Source organism: Rhincodon typus, chromosome 6 (assembly GCF_021869965.1).
Source record: "Rhincodon typus isolate 14 chromosome 6, sRhiTyp1.1, whole genome shotgun sequence".
Taxonomy (NCBI): Eukaryota; Metazoa; Chordata; class Chondrichthyes; order Orectolobiformes; family Rhincodontidae; genus Rhincodon; species Rhincodon typus.
Window position 1 is genome coordinate 39,433,826 of NC_063337.1, and position 17,138 is coordinate 39,450,963.

Here is a 17,138-nt window from a genome sequence, read left to right on the forward strand (position 1 = left end):
TCTGGATCAAATAAATGTCATGAAAGATATCCAACTCTAAGATATAATGATGTAGTCTAAGTTTAGGATAGGATGCTCAGAACATTTACCACAATAGTGCCCAGAATGACAGATTTCAATTGTGTGAGGAAACTAGAGAAAGTTAGAATAATTCTCCTTAAAACACAGAAGGCAAAGAGGACATTTAAAAAGGTGTTCAATATTATGAATGGTCTTGATACAATAAATAAGGAGAATGTGTTTCCATTGTCAGGAGGAATGGTAAACAGATTTGAGATAATTAGCAAAATAACTAATGTAGAGATTAGGATAATTTTGCTAATGCTGAGTGTTGTTAGGAATCCACTGCCTGAAAGGCTGGTGAAGCAGATTCACACAACATTCAAAAGAGAATTGGATACATATTTAAAAAGGAGAAATGTGAAGGCCTATGAAGATGAACAGCTGATTGGAATTGATTAGGTACCTCATTCAAAGAACTGGCATACGATGCTATTCTGATTTATCTCCTGTGGGGTATGATTATAGGAGCATGATATAAAAACTAATGCTAATCAAAAAAAGGAGGAGCAATCCTTTGAAGGTGTGGGATAATTTCAATAGACTAAATAATTAACATTAGTGTTGATGTTACTAAAAGCTTACATAAATATGAAAAGCAGCGATGATAGTCTCGAAGGATAGAGGCTTTGACTACTGCGTGATAGCAAGTTTAAGAGAAAGAAAGATTGAAAAAGAACTGCAAAAATGGTAATCTTAAAAGTGGTTCTCCAACAATACACTGCTCCCTGGCTCTGCACTGACATAGTGGATTTGTATTAATAAATTCCACCACCTTACCATCACAACTTGTCCTCTCAGGTAAAACTGAAAAATCAAAAATCCTTGGCCCAGAGGTGAAAGCATCATTAGCAAAGATCAGCAAGAGCAACAAACTATAGTTTCCACACACAGGTTTAGGAATACAGAAATCCTGAAAGTTTTAGGTTAACCTTTGTGTGTCTGTGCTTTTGTCTTGTTAAATTACACTTACCCTTTCTTCAATGGCTATAAAACTGGTAAATTGAGTCAGAATTGAATATTCTTTGCTGAGTTCAATGATATATGATTTCAGAGTGGACTTCTTCATCTAGAAAGGAAAGATGTCAAGATTACAATGTTATTTTTGCAAAGCCATCTGTCTGTAGGCACAGTGCAACAAGTTAGACAGATGAAGCATTGTTGGATTTTAAAAAGCATTCCTGAAATCAAAATGTTGATTTCTTCACTAATAAAAATGCTACATAAAATTGCAGTTGCAATTATGAATCATATTTACTTCCAAATTCCTAACGTCTATTATTTTAACAGAATTTTGATGGTGTATTCTCATTGTGATTCTCTAATTAACAAAATAGATTGATTTCATGATGGATGCTGCCAACGTATTGGACAGATTATCAGGATGAGAATTACGTACAAGTTAAAAAGCAGCCCACAATCATTTAGCTGCACTTTTATGCTCAGCAGTTTTCTCTGTTGTTTCTTGATTATGTGTTACTACTGTTAATCGGCAAGGAAGGACAGGATGAATCTTGAAAAGACTTCTTCAATGTCACTGCCAAATACTGCTTCATGATTAGATTAGACTTACATCAAGATTTGGTCAGTATACCAATCCTTCCATCCATTTGAAATGCCTCAATTACCAGCTCATTTCTTAGATTTTTGTAGAAACCAGTAAATAAATCTGAAATCCCATTTCATGATCCAGCTAATTTACACTCTGATCTCATCTCTCCTCCATTGTATGAGCGTTCCGAATGCTTTTTGGGGGTTCACATACTGGATTCACTGCTTTCTTTATTGCTAATAACCCCTGGAAGCGGCTGAATATCCTACTAACTGAAGTATCTTTCATCTAATTAATGACTCTCTTTACAATCCTCCTTGAAATGTCGCAATCACAAGAATCCTTTTCCCTGTTACATTTCAAACAAAATAGATCATTTAACTACAATTTCTTATTCTTTCCTGGCAAAATACCACAAATGAGCCAGTTTCTTTGTTTGCTTCATATTGAATTGCATGTAGCCACCAGTAAACTGAAAATCAAAGACCCTGGGAAACTGAACTACCTGTCAAAGAGACTGCATTTCAAATCACTAGTCCTACACCATTATAGAGTGGACTAATAAGTTCATCCAGACACTGTGGTGGTAACATTTTGCTATAGGTGTGCAAGTCTTTCATTTTTGTTTATGTATCTCTATTTATGATACTGTGAATCTGCGTCAAACACCATTTCAGACAGTGTATCTCCAATCATAATAAATTGCTGTTTGATCAAACACCTCAGAATATCAATTCCCTATGATGTTTCGAGTTGAATGGATGGCTTGATTCATTGTGAAATACCTTAAATTATCTCTTAGAGGACATCCCATCCAGATATAATGCAAGCAGCTTGCAAGCAAACCACATTTGAGTTAGTGTTTGGGGAAGCTTTTCATGGTGCAATCTCACCAATTGACATACCTGCTTCTATATGTAGCCTATTAAAGAGTCTCCTGGACAAACCTGGAGGCTCTGCATTACACCCACAACTTCGTTCCTCAACTACACTACCATTAACTTAAGTCTTGAAAGTGCAAAAGTGGCACAGGTTCTTTCAAAATTGATTTTCATTTTAAGTGTTTCACATGACATTGACTTCACTTTAGACATCCATGCATCACTATGAGATTACCTTAGTTAGATAATTAGATATACTTGCTTAGCTCATGATTGGCTTGCATTCATAATTAAGGGGAGTTAGGAACATTTGCTTTATTGTGGAAGAAACAATGTGGTGTTTTATGCATTCATGATTTATTGCATATTCATATTAGTGTCCAGTGTTGTACTTGCTATTCTGTGGGACATGGCTAAACTTGCAGTAACAACTGGGCCTCCATTCTATGCACAGTAAAAGACATTGTTCAAAACCAATTTTTGTAGGGGTAAATGAAATGTTGTAGTGAACTCAAAGCTCTGTAAAGCCAACAGCTTGGGGCAGATACGTATTTGGACAATACTGACACTGCTCTTTAAACCCCTCATTTTCATACCTTGACTGATTCCCCCATTACACTCAGGATGCCAGGATCTTACCGCTTCATTACTTCATATAATTCTCACACCACTGACTGAACCTTGCCAATCCCAAGCCTCCATCCAAGAATCCATTCTCCTATTCCCCTCCCTTGTGCTATGGAGTTAAACTACAAAAATCGCCGACCTTAAATACAATGGAACAAAACCTATGGGTGCATACCACAGGGCCAGACAAGATTCTCGCACACCACGGACCTTGTCTTGAAGATATTGAAAAATGTTAATGACTATTGATGGCACGCAAATATATTACAAGTATGAACCCTTCAAAAGCTGGTCTAATGTTCAACATAATGAAAATATACTGCTGACTTTAGCACTGCCTCCGAACCTGACTTTGGGAGATATTGACAACATACATAAAATAGTGCAATAAAGATTGTACATACCTCATGTTCACTTTCATTTGTGTCCAGACTACCATTTTCATAATCTCCAATAAGAGCTTTTGCTGTCAAGCGGTGAAGTATCTGCATATACAAGAACAATCCATTACCAGTGTAAGTGCTTCCAGTGCTGGATATACAGCACTGCCATTGAAGATGGTCACTAAGAGTCATCTGCACATACAGAGGTGTACACACAGATTGTTCCTGGATGTCATTTGCTAGTACCAATAGCTCAGATCCAACAGTATAGCTCTGTGCATGCGCAGATGACTGACCACAGTATATGTGAACACTTGCATTAGTATCATTAATTATTTATCAAAACTCAATTTGATATTGAAAATTTCCAATAGGTTATCTTGAAGCCTTCTGTTTTGCACTTCATCAATCATTTTCAGTCATAAACAATGGGCTAAGTATCAGCTGCAACACTGCACTGCATCCCAGGACAGCAACCCTTTTTATTTTGACAGATCTCCCTGTAGGGTGTCTGGTAGGCTCTAACTTCATTCTAGTGGATAATTACTGAAACCTTTGTGATTAGAATATTTCACTGTTGCCTATTAGTAAAGTTAAGTGAAAGACTAACCCATTTACTCACTGAAGAAACATAACAAATTGAAGGAAATACTAACATATTTCATATAAAAAAACTAACTCCAGAAATCATTTGCATCATGTCACGACTTATCGAGAGGCTCAGCATTGCTTGAGGCTGTCCTGAAGAAGGATCACTGGACCTGAAACGTTAATTCCGATTGCTCTCCACAGATGTTGCCAGAGCTGAGATTTTCCAGCAATTTTAGTTTTTGTTTCTGACTTCCAGCATCCGCAATTCGTTCAGTTTTTTACTTCAGAGTTTCTACTCTGTCACTATGTGGGGGCCTCCACTTTTATTACAGACACTCACCACACATGGTGGTGATGTTGCCTTGCAATGCTCCAATTCTGTGCATATGCATAAAGTGTGTCATCTAGCAGTAATGTTGGCCACAAGTGCTGCCATCTATTAGAGGATATAGTTTATTTCTTTACTTTTCTAATTATTCATTCACAGGATGTGGACATTGTTGGGTAGGCCAGCATTTATTGCCCAGAGGGTAGTTAAGAGTCAACCACATTACTGTCGCATGTAGGCCAGACCAGGTAAGGGCGGCGGATTTCCTTCTCTAAAAGGTCAGTAGTGAACCAGATGGGTTTTTCCGACAATTGGCAATGGACTCATGGTCATCATTAGACTCTTAATTGAATTCAAATTCCACCAGCTGCTGTGGAGGGATTTGAACCCAGGTCCCCAGAACATTACCTGGTTTTCTAGATTAACAGTTCAGTGATAATACTATGCGGCCATAGTCTCCCATTTTGCACAAGCAGAAACATTAGTGTAGGTTAAAACACTCCACTTCGATAAATAAGAAACATTAACAGATAGCAGGCTGTTTGTGGTGATTGGTAACCATGGAAAGAGCCCAACTATCACAATGAATTAAAGATATTTTAAACAAGTTTTTCTTGGCAGAACGCTTGGAAATCTAGGTCTGGAATTGAAAATCCAGAAAAATGTGATAAGGTGCCACTTCAAAGGTTATTGTGGAAAATTAAGATACATGTTGTTGGAGTAACATACTGGCAAGGATAGAAGATTGGCTAGCTAACAGGAAACAGAGAGTAGGACTGCGCCCTTTAGGTTGAAATACACAACCACCTGCACTTTAAATAGCTAAATTCCTACACTGGTAAATTAATTTGCTGTTAAAATAAAATAAATTTTATAATAGAAGATTAAGTTATAACAGTTACTGTGTATTTACTAAGTATGGTGGACTGTCACTTTAAGAATCCAATCATATGATGTTATGATGATGCCATTGGCCTTTTGGGCAGGAAACAGCTTAGTTTAAAGTTGCTGCTTGCAGAGTGAACACCTCATTAATAAAACTCCAGCTGTTGTTTAACACTTTGACCTCCTGGTCCTTCTTGGAACATAGCAGCAGTCTATTTACAGCAACTCCTGTAGTAGACTGTCAGAGTGGAGCCAAGGAAGATGCTGCCTGATGTCTGCACTGAAATGGGGATGCCTGAGCTACAGGTTGTTGTTAAGTTTGTCACTTGTTCCTGGGTGCGTAATGGCCACTGCCTGGATTTGGACAAACTTCGTGATTGGGCAAGAACATAGTAGATGGAATATGTGGAAAAATGTGAGTGCTTTGATAGGAAAAATAGATGTGCAGAGTATTTCTTCAATGGTGACAGGTCATAAAGTTTAGATGTGCCTGCCAATAGGCCACTGAAAGCAAAAATACATGTGCAGCAAGTTATTAGGAAGCAGAATGGAATGTTAGCCTTTACTGAAAGAGGATTTGAGTACAAGAGTACTGAAGTATTGCATCAATTATATTGGGAACTTGGTTAGACCGCATCTGAAGTACTATGATCTCATCTCAGGAAAAATATTGCTTCAATAGAGGAAGTGCAACGAAGGTTCACCAGACTTGTTCTACAAAGAGAGATTATGCAAACTGGACTTGTATTCGCTGGAGGTTTGAAGAGAGGTGATCTAATTAAACTTTAAAATTAAAATGGATAGACAGGGTGATTGCAGGTAGGAGACAGCAAGAACTGCAGATGCTGGAGTCAGAGACAACACAGTGTGGAGCTGGAGGAACACAGCAGGTCAGGAAGCATCAGAGGAGCAGGAAAGTTGATGTTTTGGATCCTGATCTGAAACATCAACTTTCCTGCTCCTCTGATGCTGCCTGACCTGCTGTCTTCCTCCAGCTCCACACTGTGTTGCGTCTGTAGATGCAGGTATGATGTTCTTATGTTCTTAAACCATATTAATGCAAATCTCATACTGCTCAATGACATTTCTAGAACTAATAATGTAGCGATATTAAAGCAAAACAATGGTAGAAGGGGCAGTATTAAATACAGACTCCCTTACAAGAACAAATAAGTCTTGCAACGATTTTCCAGGGCTTTGGTGAAACCATATCTGGAGTACTGTGCAGCTTTGGTCTTCATACTTAATGAGGAAACAACTGGCTTGCAGTATAGCCCAGGTTCAATATATTGCTACATTGCTATTTGGGATGACAGCATTGACCTATGATGTGATGCTGAGTAAATTGGGCTTATATTCTCTGGAGAATTGGAAGAAACAAAGTGATTTAATTGAGACATACAAGATTCTGAAGAGACTTGACAGGGTTGTCATTGAGACGTAGTTTCCCCTGCATGGGGAGTTTTGAATTGTAGGCACATAGGTTCAGAATTAAAGGCTAACCAGTTAGGACAAGGTGAGAAATGGCTTCACTCAAAGGAGTGCGAATCATTAGCACTCCTGATCTAAAGGTTTGTGGGTACCCCATCATTGAATATATTAAGGCTGAGACAGACAGATTTTTGCTCTTTGAGGGAATCAAGAGATAATAGGAAAGGGCAAGAAAGTAGAATTCAGGTAGAAAATTAATTATCATTCATATCATTGAATGATGCAGGTATAGCAAATTTTTAAGAATGGAAATGAAACACTGGCATTCGATTAAAGCAGAATCAAATATAAAAGTACAGAAGTGTTGGTGCAGTTATGCAGAATGTTACTGAGATCTCATCTTGAGTACTGCACACAGTTTTGGTCTTTTTATTTAATTTTATTTGCATCGGAGGCTGTTCAGAAATCATTCCCCAAGTTGATTCCTGGGATGATGGAATTAACATAAATGAAAAGATTCAGCAGGTTTGATCTATACTCAGTCATATTTAGAAGAATGGAAGCTGATCTTATTAAAACAATTTTTAAAAAAAATTCTGTTGTACTTCACAGAGATACTGAGAGGATGTTTCCCCTCATGGGGAATCTGGAGCTAGAGTATCTAATTTGGAAGAACGAATCACAGATTTAAGACCGATATGAGGAAGAATTCTTTTTCTCAAATTATTGTGAATTTTCAGAATTCTCAATCCCACAGAGTTATGGAGCTGAGTCATTATACATATTTATATCTGAGACAGACAGACTTTTGAACTGCAAGAGTCTAGGCTTATGTGGGACAAATGGAAAAATGGCGTCATGACCAAGATCAGATCGGTCATGATCTTACAGAATGGCACAGCAGGCTTTTGCTCTACTTCTTATGCTCATAAATAGCTTTGGTGTATACCTGTGGGGGGAGAAAATGGAAATTAAAATGAACTGAAAATTAGAAGGATGTACACACTTTTTATTAAACAAGTGTACATATGATAAAAACACAAAAATTAGGAACAGTGGACCACATGGCTGCTTAAGGTGTAGTGAGCTTACATATATACTCCAAATTCCTTTAAAAAAGACCAATGTTCTTCCTATTTGCCTTCCTAATTAATTTCTGCACCTAAATGCTAACTTTCTGTGCTTCATGGGTGAGGATATCTAGATCCCTCTCTACAGCAGCATTCTGTAATCTCTGTCCATTTAAGTAATATCTTGCATTTCTATTCTTCCTGTCAATGTGGACAACTTGACATTTTCCCAAATCTTCCTCTATCTGACAATTTTTTACAGAATTATTTGACATACCTTTAACCTTCACAGACACTGTATCTTGCTGACAATTCCTTTTCATCGATCTCCATATCTTCAGTTAAACTGCTACAGTATATTTTGTCTGTTCATCCAAGTTATTAGTATGGAGAGTTGATACTTGAGGCCCCAGTGCTGGTCCCCATGGTACTGCAATAGTTACATATGTCTTGACCATCTGTGTTCTGTTCATTAGCCAATCCTCCGTTCATGGCAAGAAACTACATCAATGTCATGAGCTGTTATTTTGTGATGTACCTTTTTTGACAACCAGGAGTCTGGCTCTTAAGTATCTACCCTCTAACAATCTGTTTCAATCACCGAGAAGTACACAAGACTGACCTAGTGATAACTGTCTCCCAATTTTGCTTTCTATCCATAATCAAATTCCTGAATTCTGGTAACCTCTTACATTAGCAATGCTGAGGATAAAACTCAGTCTTACATGCATTGAAGCTCACATAGCTTGTGTTAACATGATGTTGAAATAGTATTATGTTCTCCACCATCACCCTAACAAATTGCCACTTTTTATATCCCCACTGCCCAAAAACTATCAAATACAGTAAAATACCATGGCTGCAGTTTTAAGGCTGAACATCAATGTTCCAATTCTGATGATATTCATTCACACATCAAAACATGTTAATGAATGAAAATCTGCCTCTCTGGACAGATATCTATTATTCTGCAGATGGTCTTATTCATATTTTTGCTAATAATCCTTACATTTCAGTTAATCAAAACGTTTTAAGAGAACATACCTTGCCCTTTGTCTTTTGCAGTTCAGTGGTTGAAACCACGGTACAAACTTCTTGGTCATTGATCACAGCAGAGAGTTTGGCCTGATGTACACAGAAGAGTGATTTTAAATCTTGCATCATTTTAGATGTTAAAAAAACTACAATGCTTTTAAATAATTACTTTTTCTATAGTTTTACTTTTCTTTCAAGACTCGAGTCCCAAAACTATAAATTAGTAACACTGAAATTGGACATGTGATTTCCAGGTTACACAATGTCATGCCTCGTAGTTCTTAGATACATGGCTTTTAAGTCTAAACTCTACTTAGGTCTTAATACAGTTTGGTCAGAAAGATGTAATGATCTTGAAAGAGAAAAAAATAAATCTCACCTGAGTACAATGCGGGACAAAGCCATAGATGAGCAATCTTGAATTGCTGAATACAGAGTGAACTTGTGCCGGGGCTTGGACTGGAGCTGAAGCATTGAGATTGAACCGCTCCCACTTCACAGAAATTGAATTGCAGCCTGGTTGAATGACTCGATCCACCTGAGACAGAACCTAGCATAAAGAGATGAACTTGGAGGGTAATCCTTCATCAAAATTGAGATTCTGCAATTAAACCTATGTTAATAGCCAGTAAGCTGAAAATTTACGAGTTCTCCATAAAGCATCAACAAAAGGAAAAACAAAAATGTGTAACAAGAACTTTTTAAGTACTCTCATTTACAACAAAAGTAAAATACTTCACATTGAAACCTCTGACTTTTTAAAAAACCTTAATTTCTTTAAGTTATGTATACTGAAGTACTCTAGAGATAGACAAACCCCAGGCCATAGGATCAACACTTCACAATAAGACTCAGGCAGATACGCAGCCATGTTTTCATTAAGCTGCATGAGGCTGGAAGATACCACAAGGGTATATAAAAGCAAAATTGTAGTGATTGGAATGAGGTCAGCCGTGTGGACATCATTGAATATGAGTTCCTTGATTTGGGTTGTCAACCTGGTCCAATCAGGGAGTCGTGGCAGACAGATACAAATAGGAGTGTTGGGGTTCTGCTTATTCTGGGTGCTGGTTTTGTGCTGGCTAGACCAGTGTCAGGTGCTATGCACACATAAATAAAGGATGACTTTGTGAAAAGCTACTGGCCCCTGCTGAAGATCTGAAATAAAATCAGAAGTGCCAGAGAAACTAAGGCCTGGGCAGGATCTAGAAGACAGAAACAGAACTAATATTTCAACTCCAATGATTCGTCTTTCAGTTCTGAAGCAGAATTAATGGACTCGAAACATTATTTGCTTCTTTTCCCTAGCTTGCATCTGTAGAGAAATGTAGTTGTGCAAATTACAAGTGACTGTGCACTAAGGAAACTGCACATGCACAGGAATTAAATTTCAGAACTACTACTGGTGGAAGTTAATGTTTCCTGTTATTTATGATGAAAACGTATGATCACTATTATTACAAATACATATGAACAGACAAATTAGAATGAGGAATAGGCTACTCAGCCCTGAGCCTGCTTCGCCATTCAATAAGTTTATGGTTGACTTGATTACTTCACATTCCTGCCTACCCAAGGTAAGCTTTCACTCAAATAAAAACCAAAATAACTGCAGATGCTGTAAATCAGAAACAAAAACAGAAGTTGCTGGAAAGCTCAGCAGGTCTGGCAGCCTCTGAGAAGCGAAATCAGAGTTAACGTTTCAGAAGGGTCACCTGACCCGAAACGTTAACTTTGATTTTTACTCCACAAATGCTGCCAGACCTGCTGAACTTTTCCAGCAATTTCTGCTTTTGTTTAAGCTTTCACCTACTTGCTTATCAAACATCAATCTACCTCTGCCTTAAAAATATTCAAAGGTTGCTTCCACTGTCTTTTGAGGAAATGCATTCCAAAGATCCACGACACTGAGAATATATTTTTCCTCATCTGTCTTAAATGGATGACCCTTTATTTTTTAAACAGTGACTTCTAGTTCTAGATTCTGCAATAAGAGGAAGCATCCTTTCCACATGAACCCTGTCAAGGCATCTCAGGATTTTGTATATTTCAATTGATTTGTTCCTTATCATTGAAATTCCAGTGGATACAACTCTAGCCTATCCATAAGACAACACACCCAATTCCAGTTATTGCAGTAAACCTTTTCCAAACTGCTTCCAATTAATTTGCATCCTTCCTTAAATGAGGAGACCAGCACAGCACACAGTATTCCAGATGTGGTCTTAGTAGTATCCTGTAAAAGTGACACGCAACCTCCTTTTGTTTGTATTCAAATCCCCTCGCATTAAACATGTACATTCTATTAGTTTTTCTAATTATTTGCTGTATCTGCATACTAATGTATTGCAATTCATGCACTGGGACATCCAGATCCTCTGCATTTCAGAGCCATGCAATTTCTCACCATTTAGATAACATGCTTCTTTATTGTTCTTCCTGCCAAAATAGACAATTTCACATTTTCCCAAATTCACCCATTTGCCAGATCTTTGTCCATTCACTTAAAGAATACATGTATCACCTTTTAGTCTCCTTATGTCATATTCACAACTTTGCCCAGTTATTTCTATAATTTGTAAAAAGATGGTGCCCCAGCTCTGATCCCTAAGAGACATTACCCACTGCATTTGGCCAACCAAAATATTACCCATTTTTGTCTCTATTTCCGGTTAGCTAGCCAATCTTATATCGATGCAAATATATTACCCCCTGCAATGTGAGCATTTATGTTCTGTTGTGGCATTTTATCAAATACCTTCTGGAGATCTAAGTACAGTCTAACCACCAATTCCCATTTATCCACACTGTGTCACTTATTCAAAGTACCCGCTGTCACATTTTTAAAACAATAAGATGTAGGCGCAGAAGTAGACCATTTGGCTTGCAGAGTCTTCTCCATTATTCAATGAGATCATGGCTGAAATGATAATCTTCAACTCAACTTTCCAGTTTTTCCCCACAACCTTTGACTCCATTGCCAATTAAAAATCTGTCACAGCCTTAAATATACTTAATAACACATCCTCTACAGCCCTGTGTGGTAAAGAATTCCAGTTTCACTAACGTCTGAGAGGAGAATTTCCTCCTGAACCCTTGTCTTAAATGTATGAATCCTTACTGTGAGATTTTTCCCTCTGGTCCTTGCCTCTCCCACAAGGGGAAGCAATCTTTCCACATGGCCTGTAAGAACCTTATTTGTTTCAATAAGGTCACCTGTCATTCTTCCAAACTCCAATGAGTATAAACCCAACTTACTTAACCTCTCTTCATTAGAAAATGTCTCCTTACCTGGGATCAATCTAGCATGCCTTTTCTGGACTGCGCCCAAAGCCAATATATCTTTGCTTAGATAAGGGAACCAAACTGTTCATAGAATTCTAACTGTCAACCTAACATTATTCTAAATTATACTCCATCTGCAAAGTTTTCTTTCCACTCACTAACCTGGCTATATTCCTTTGCAGACTCTTGGTGTCGTCTTCACCACTCACCTTACCACTTACTTGGTGCCATCTGCAAACTTGGCGATAGTACATTCACTTCCTGCATCCAGGTTAATAACACATATTTTCAATTATTGTGGCCCCAGTGCTGATACCTGTGGATCAGTAGTTACTCCACCAGTTACAGGCCACCACCCTGAAAATGTATGCCTCATTCCAACGTTCTGTCTTCTATTAGTTAGCCATTCTATGACCAATATTGTACTAACTACACAGTAATTTCCGGCTTTCTGTCTCCCTCCTTTTTTGAATAAAGGACTTTAGTGTCTATTTTCTCATTTAATGAGCCTTCCCAAAACTAAGGAATGTTGGAAACGTAATATCAATACATCAATTATCTAAAGAGCCACACCTTTTAAACCCCTTGGATGATGTCCATCAAGACTCAGGGATGTCTCCGCCTGCAGCTCCAATGAATGTCATGGTCACGTATTAATCCAGAGATTATTATCTTGAGGTACTGCTTTTAAATTTGGTGCCTGGAGCCTCCTACTGCCAATGCAGAATGTCTTTCCTTGTCCTTCTTACATTGTTCACACCTACATGGACTATAGTGACTACATCCAAACCCTCCCACTGTATATTCCTCTCAAGACCTGAGCAGATATCCCACACCCTGGCACCCTGCTCTTGTATAAACAAGTTAGCAGACCCTCAAATCTTTTGGACAATTGCAAAAGCTCAGGCTCTTCCATTTTCACCTTCTTGGTCTTCTTACCTGCCAAACTTGCAGTCATAGGCTTCTGTCGCTGACCACTGACCAGATCAGAAGACTGTATTCTGTAAAAGGCATACTAGGAATGACATATCCAGGTAACCGTCCCCCTCCTTAATGTGTCACAGTGGTTACAGCTTTGCCTCAAGCTTATCTACTTTAAACCAAAGATCTTTCAACCACAGGCATTTACTACAGGTATAGTTGGTCTGAATCACACCAGCATCCAGAAATTCCTACAACCTGCCTGCCATCTTTGCAATGTTTTAATTCATTTGCTGGTGAAATAAAGTCACCACAGTCCCTGATTATTATTATCATTAAAAAGAGATGACTGGTAGTGAGGGTCACCATGCCTCAGGCAAGAAGCAAGGTTGAGAAGGCAGGATCTTCAAGGTAACCTAAGCCAGTATGGGAATTGAACCCATGCTGTTGGCATCATTGCATACTGCAAACCAGCCATGCAGCCAACTGAGCTAACTGACCCTTATAATTAATATATTATTTTGACTTAATTAATATATAATTAACAATCCTACAATAACCGATGAGTTTGAAATTATAGAAAATTTACCAGTGCTTAATAAACCCTTACAATTACTAATACTCATCCAAAATCATTTACTTATAGAGTCATACAGCATGAAAACAGACCCTTTGGGTCAACCTGTCCATGCTGAGCAAGTTTCCCAAGCTAAACTGGTCCCATTTGCCTGCGTTTGTTTTCCTATTCATGTACCTGTCCAAATGTCTATTCAATGTAACTTTGCCTGTATCTACTATTTCCTCTGGCAGTTCATTCCACATATGAACCACCTCTGTGTGAAAAAGGTTGCCCCTTAAGTTCCTTTGAAAATCTTTCTCCTCTCACCTTAAAAATGTCTTCTAGTTTTGAACACCCCTAACTCAGGGAAAAGACTTTTGCTATTTACCTTAACTATGCTCCTCATGATTTTATAAACCTCTGTAAGGTCACATACACATTCACAAGCCCCTCTCCAAGCATGTCAAAAGTTGAGATAACAAGGTGTAGAGCTTCTCCAGCATCTGCACTTCCTACTACCTCTGAAACAATGTCAAAAGTTGAACTTTGCAAAACATAAGACCATAAGACATAGGAGCAGAAATTAGGCCATTCGGCCCATCGAGTCTGCTCCGCCATTCAATCATGGTTGATAAGTTCCTCAACCCCATTCTCCTGCTTTCTCCCCGTAACCCTTGATCCCCTTAATAATCAAGAAGCTATCTATCTCAGCCTTAAATGTACTCAATGACCTGGCCTCCACAGCCGTCTGTGGCAGTGAATTCCATAGATTCACCACTCTCTGGCTGAAGAACCTTCTCCTTATCTCCATTCTAAAAGGTCTTCCCTTTACTCTAAGGCTGTGCCCTCGGGTCCTAGTCTCTCCTACCAATGGAAGCATCTTCCCAACATCCACTCTGTCCAGGCCATTCAGTATTCTGTAAGTTTCAATTAGATCCCCCCTCATCCTTCTATTCTCCGATGAGTAAAGTCCCAGAGTCCTCAAACGTTCCTCATATGTTAAGCTTTCCATTCCTGGGACCATTCTCGTGAACCTCCTCTGAACCCGCTCCAGGGCCAGTACATCCTTCCTGAGATATAGGGCCCAAAACTGCACGCAATACTCCAAATGTGGCCTGACCAGCGCCTTTTAAAGCCTCAGTAGTACATCCCTGCTTTTATATTCAAGTCTTCTCAAAATAAACGCCAACATTGCATTTGCCTTCCTGACTACTGACTCAACTTGCAAGTTTACCTTCAGAGAATCCTAGCCTAGAACTCCCAAGTCTCTTTGCACTTCAGACTTCTGAATTTTCTCCCCATTTAGAAAATAGTCCATGCTTTTGTTCTTCTTACCAAAGTGCATGATCTTACACTTTACCATGTTGTACTCCATCTGCCCACTTCTTTGCCCACTCTCCTAACCTGTCCAAGTCCATCTGCAGCCTCGCCACTTCCTCAATACGACCTATCCCTCCACCTATCTTTGTATCATCTGCAAACTTAGCCAGAATGCCCACAGTTCCTTCATCTAGATCATTAATGTCCCAGCACCTACCCTTGTGGAACACCACTCGTCACCGGCTGCCATCCTGAGAAAGACCCCTTTATCCCTCCTCTCTGCTTTCTGCCAGACAGCCAATCTTCTAACCATGCCAGCACCTTGCCTCTGACACCATGGGCCCTTATCTTACTCAGCAGCCTCCTGTGTGGCACCTTATCAAAGGCCTTCTTGAAGTCCAGGTAGATAACATCCATTGGCTCTCCTTGTTCTACCCTGCTCGTTACTTTCTCAAAGAATTCTAGCAGATTTGTCAGGCATGACCTCCCCTTGATGACCTTGCCCTATTTTACACTACACTTCCAAATATTCAGAAATCTCATGGACTCCAAAATCTTAGGCTAATCGGCCTATAATTTTCCGTCTTTTGCCTTACTCCCTTTTTAAACAGGGGTGTCACGTTAGCGATTTTCCAGTCCTCTGGGACCCTCCCTGACTCTAGTGATTCCTGAAAGATCACCACTAATACTTCCACTATCTTTTCAGCTATCGCCTTTAGAACTCTGGGGTGTAGTCCATCTGGTCCAGGTGGTTTGTCCACCTTCAGGCCAATCAATTGTACTAGCACCTTTTCCTTGGTGGTGGCACCATACTCAGCTCTGCCCCCTGACTCTCTCGAATTTTTGGGATATTACTCGTGTCTTCCACCGTGAAGACTGATGCAAAGTAATTATTCAGTTCCTCAGCCATTTCCTTGTACCCCACTACTATCTCTCCACCGTCATTTTCCAGTGGTCCAATGTCCACTTTTGCCCTTTATATACCTAAAGAAACTCTTACAGTCTTCATTTATATTACTGGTTAGCTTACCCTCATATTTAATCTTCTCCCTCCTGATTTCTTTTTTTGTTGCCCTCTGTTGGTCTTTGTAAGCTTTTCATAATTCTGGTTTCCCACTGTCCTTTGCCACATTATATGCTTTCTCTTTTGCTTTTATGCTATCTCTGACTTCCTTAGTCAGCCATGGTTGCCTCATCCTCCCTGTACCACGCTTCTTTTTCCTAGGGATGAATTTTTGCTGCATCTCCTGAATTACTCCTAGAAACTCCTGCCATTGCTGTTCCACTGTCTTTCCTGCTAGGGTCCTCTTCCAGTTAATTCTGCCCAGCTCCTCCTTCATACCTCTGTAGTCACCTTTATTCAGCTGTAATACCGTTATCTCTGATTCTATCTTCTCCCTCTCAAATTGCAGAGTAAATTCTATCATCTTATGATCACTGCCTCCTAAGGATTCCTCAGATCTTAAAACTTGGCCAAACAACAACTAAAGTCAGGAAAGAAAATTATTTATGGATTGTCTAGAGGCTTGAGTCCCAATGAAGAGGCACTTCCCAAAGTGGCTGCTTCTACAGGAGTTTCTTGCTGGGGCAGTGATTCTGCAGCTCAGTCTAGGGTAATTGTCTTGTTCTCTTGGAGATGGTGGGACTGATTTGGAATTCCCCTTCAGAACTTTCTGGTTGCATTAATGAAGAATTCTCGTGGATCTTCAAATCAACAGTGCAGCTTTGAAGAGAGATGTTTCAAAGAAAGGGAAACAGGGGTAAGGCTATTTCTCTCTTGATATCAGAATGGATGTCATGGTCATCAAAGACTCTAATCTTCAAGCATCCGAAGACAGCGCTCACAGGTTGGATGCAAATGTTGAATCTCTGCATTGATGTCAGCCTTAGATGACAGATAGCTTCACAGGTCAGGAAATGCTCCACATTTGGAAGGCTCTCTCCTTTGATCTCAATGGAGGAATGGACCAGAAATTGATGTGGGACAGGTTGGTAAAAGATGTGAGTCTTCAAGGTTGTGACTGAGACCAATTCTTCGGTATGCTTCCGTGAAGGCATTAAGCAGGGATTGAAGATTCTCTTCCAAGACAGCATAGATGATGTTGTCATCCACATACTGAAGGTTCACAAGCGAGGCTGATGTTATTTGCTTCTTGGACTTCAACTGGTTGAGGTTGAAAAGATTTCCGTTCATCCTGTAGACAATGTCC

The 17,138-nt window shown here is 39.2% G+C and overlaps 1 protein-coding gene across 1 annotated transcript in view; it reads right to left on the reverse strand.

Annotated features, from left to right (window-relative positions):
• Positions 1 to 17,138, reverse strand: part of parp4 (poly (ADP-ribose) polymerase family, member 4) — a 130,932-nt gene that overhangs the window by 24,578 nt on the left and 89,216 nt on the right. Inside the window, exons 26-29 of the mRNA XM_048598301.1 lie at positions 9,223 to 9,393; positions 8,853 to 8,933; positions 3,525 to 3,605; positions 1,034 to 1,129 (exon numbers count right to left, since the gene is read on the reverse strand). Of these exons, the coding sequence (XP_048454258.1) occupies positions 1,034 to 1,129; positions 3,525 to 3,605; positions 8,853 to 8,933; positions 9,223 to 9,393 (429 nt within the window). The remainder of the gene's footprint in view (positions 1 to 1,033; positions 1,130 to 3,524; positions 3,606 to 8,852; positions 8,934 to 9,222; positions 9,394 to 17,138) is intronic.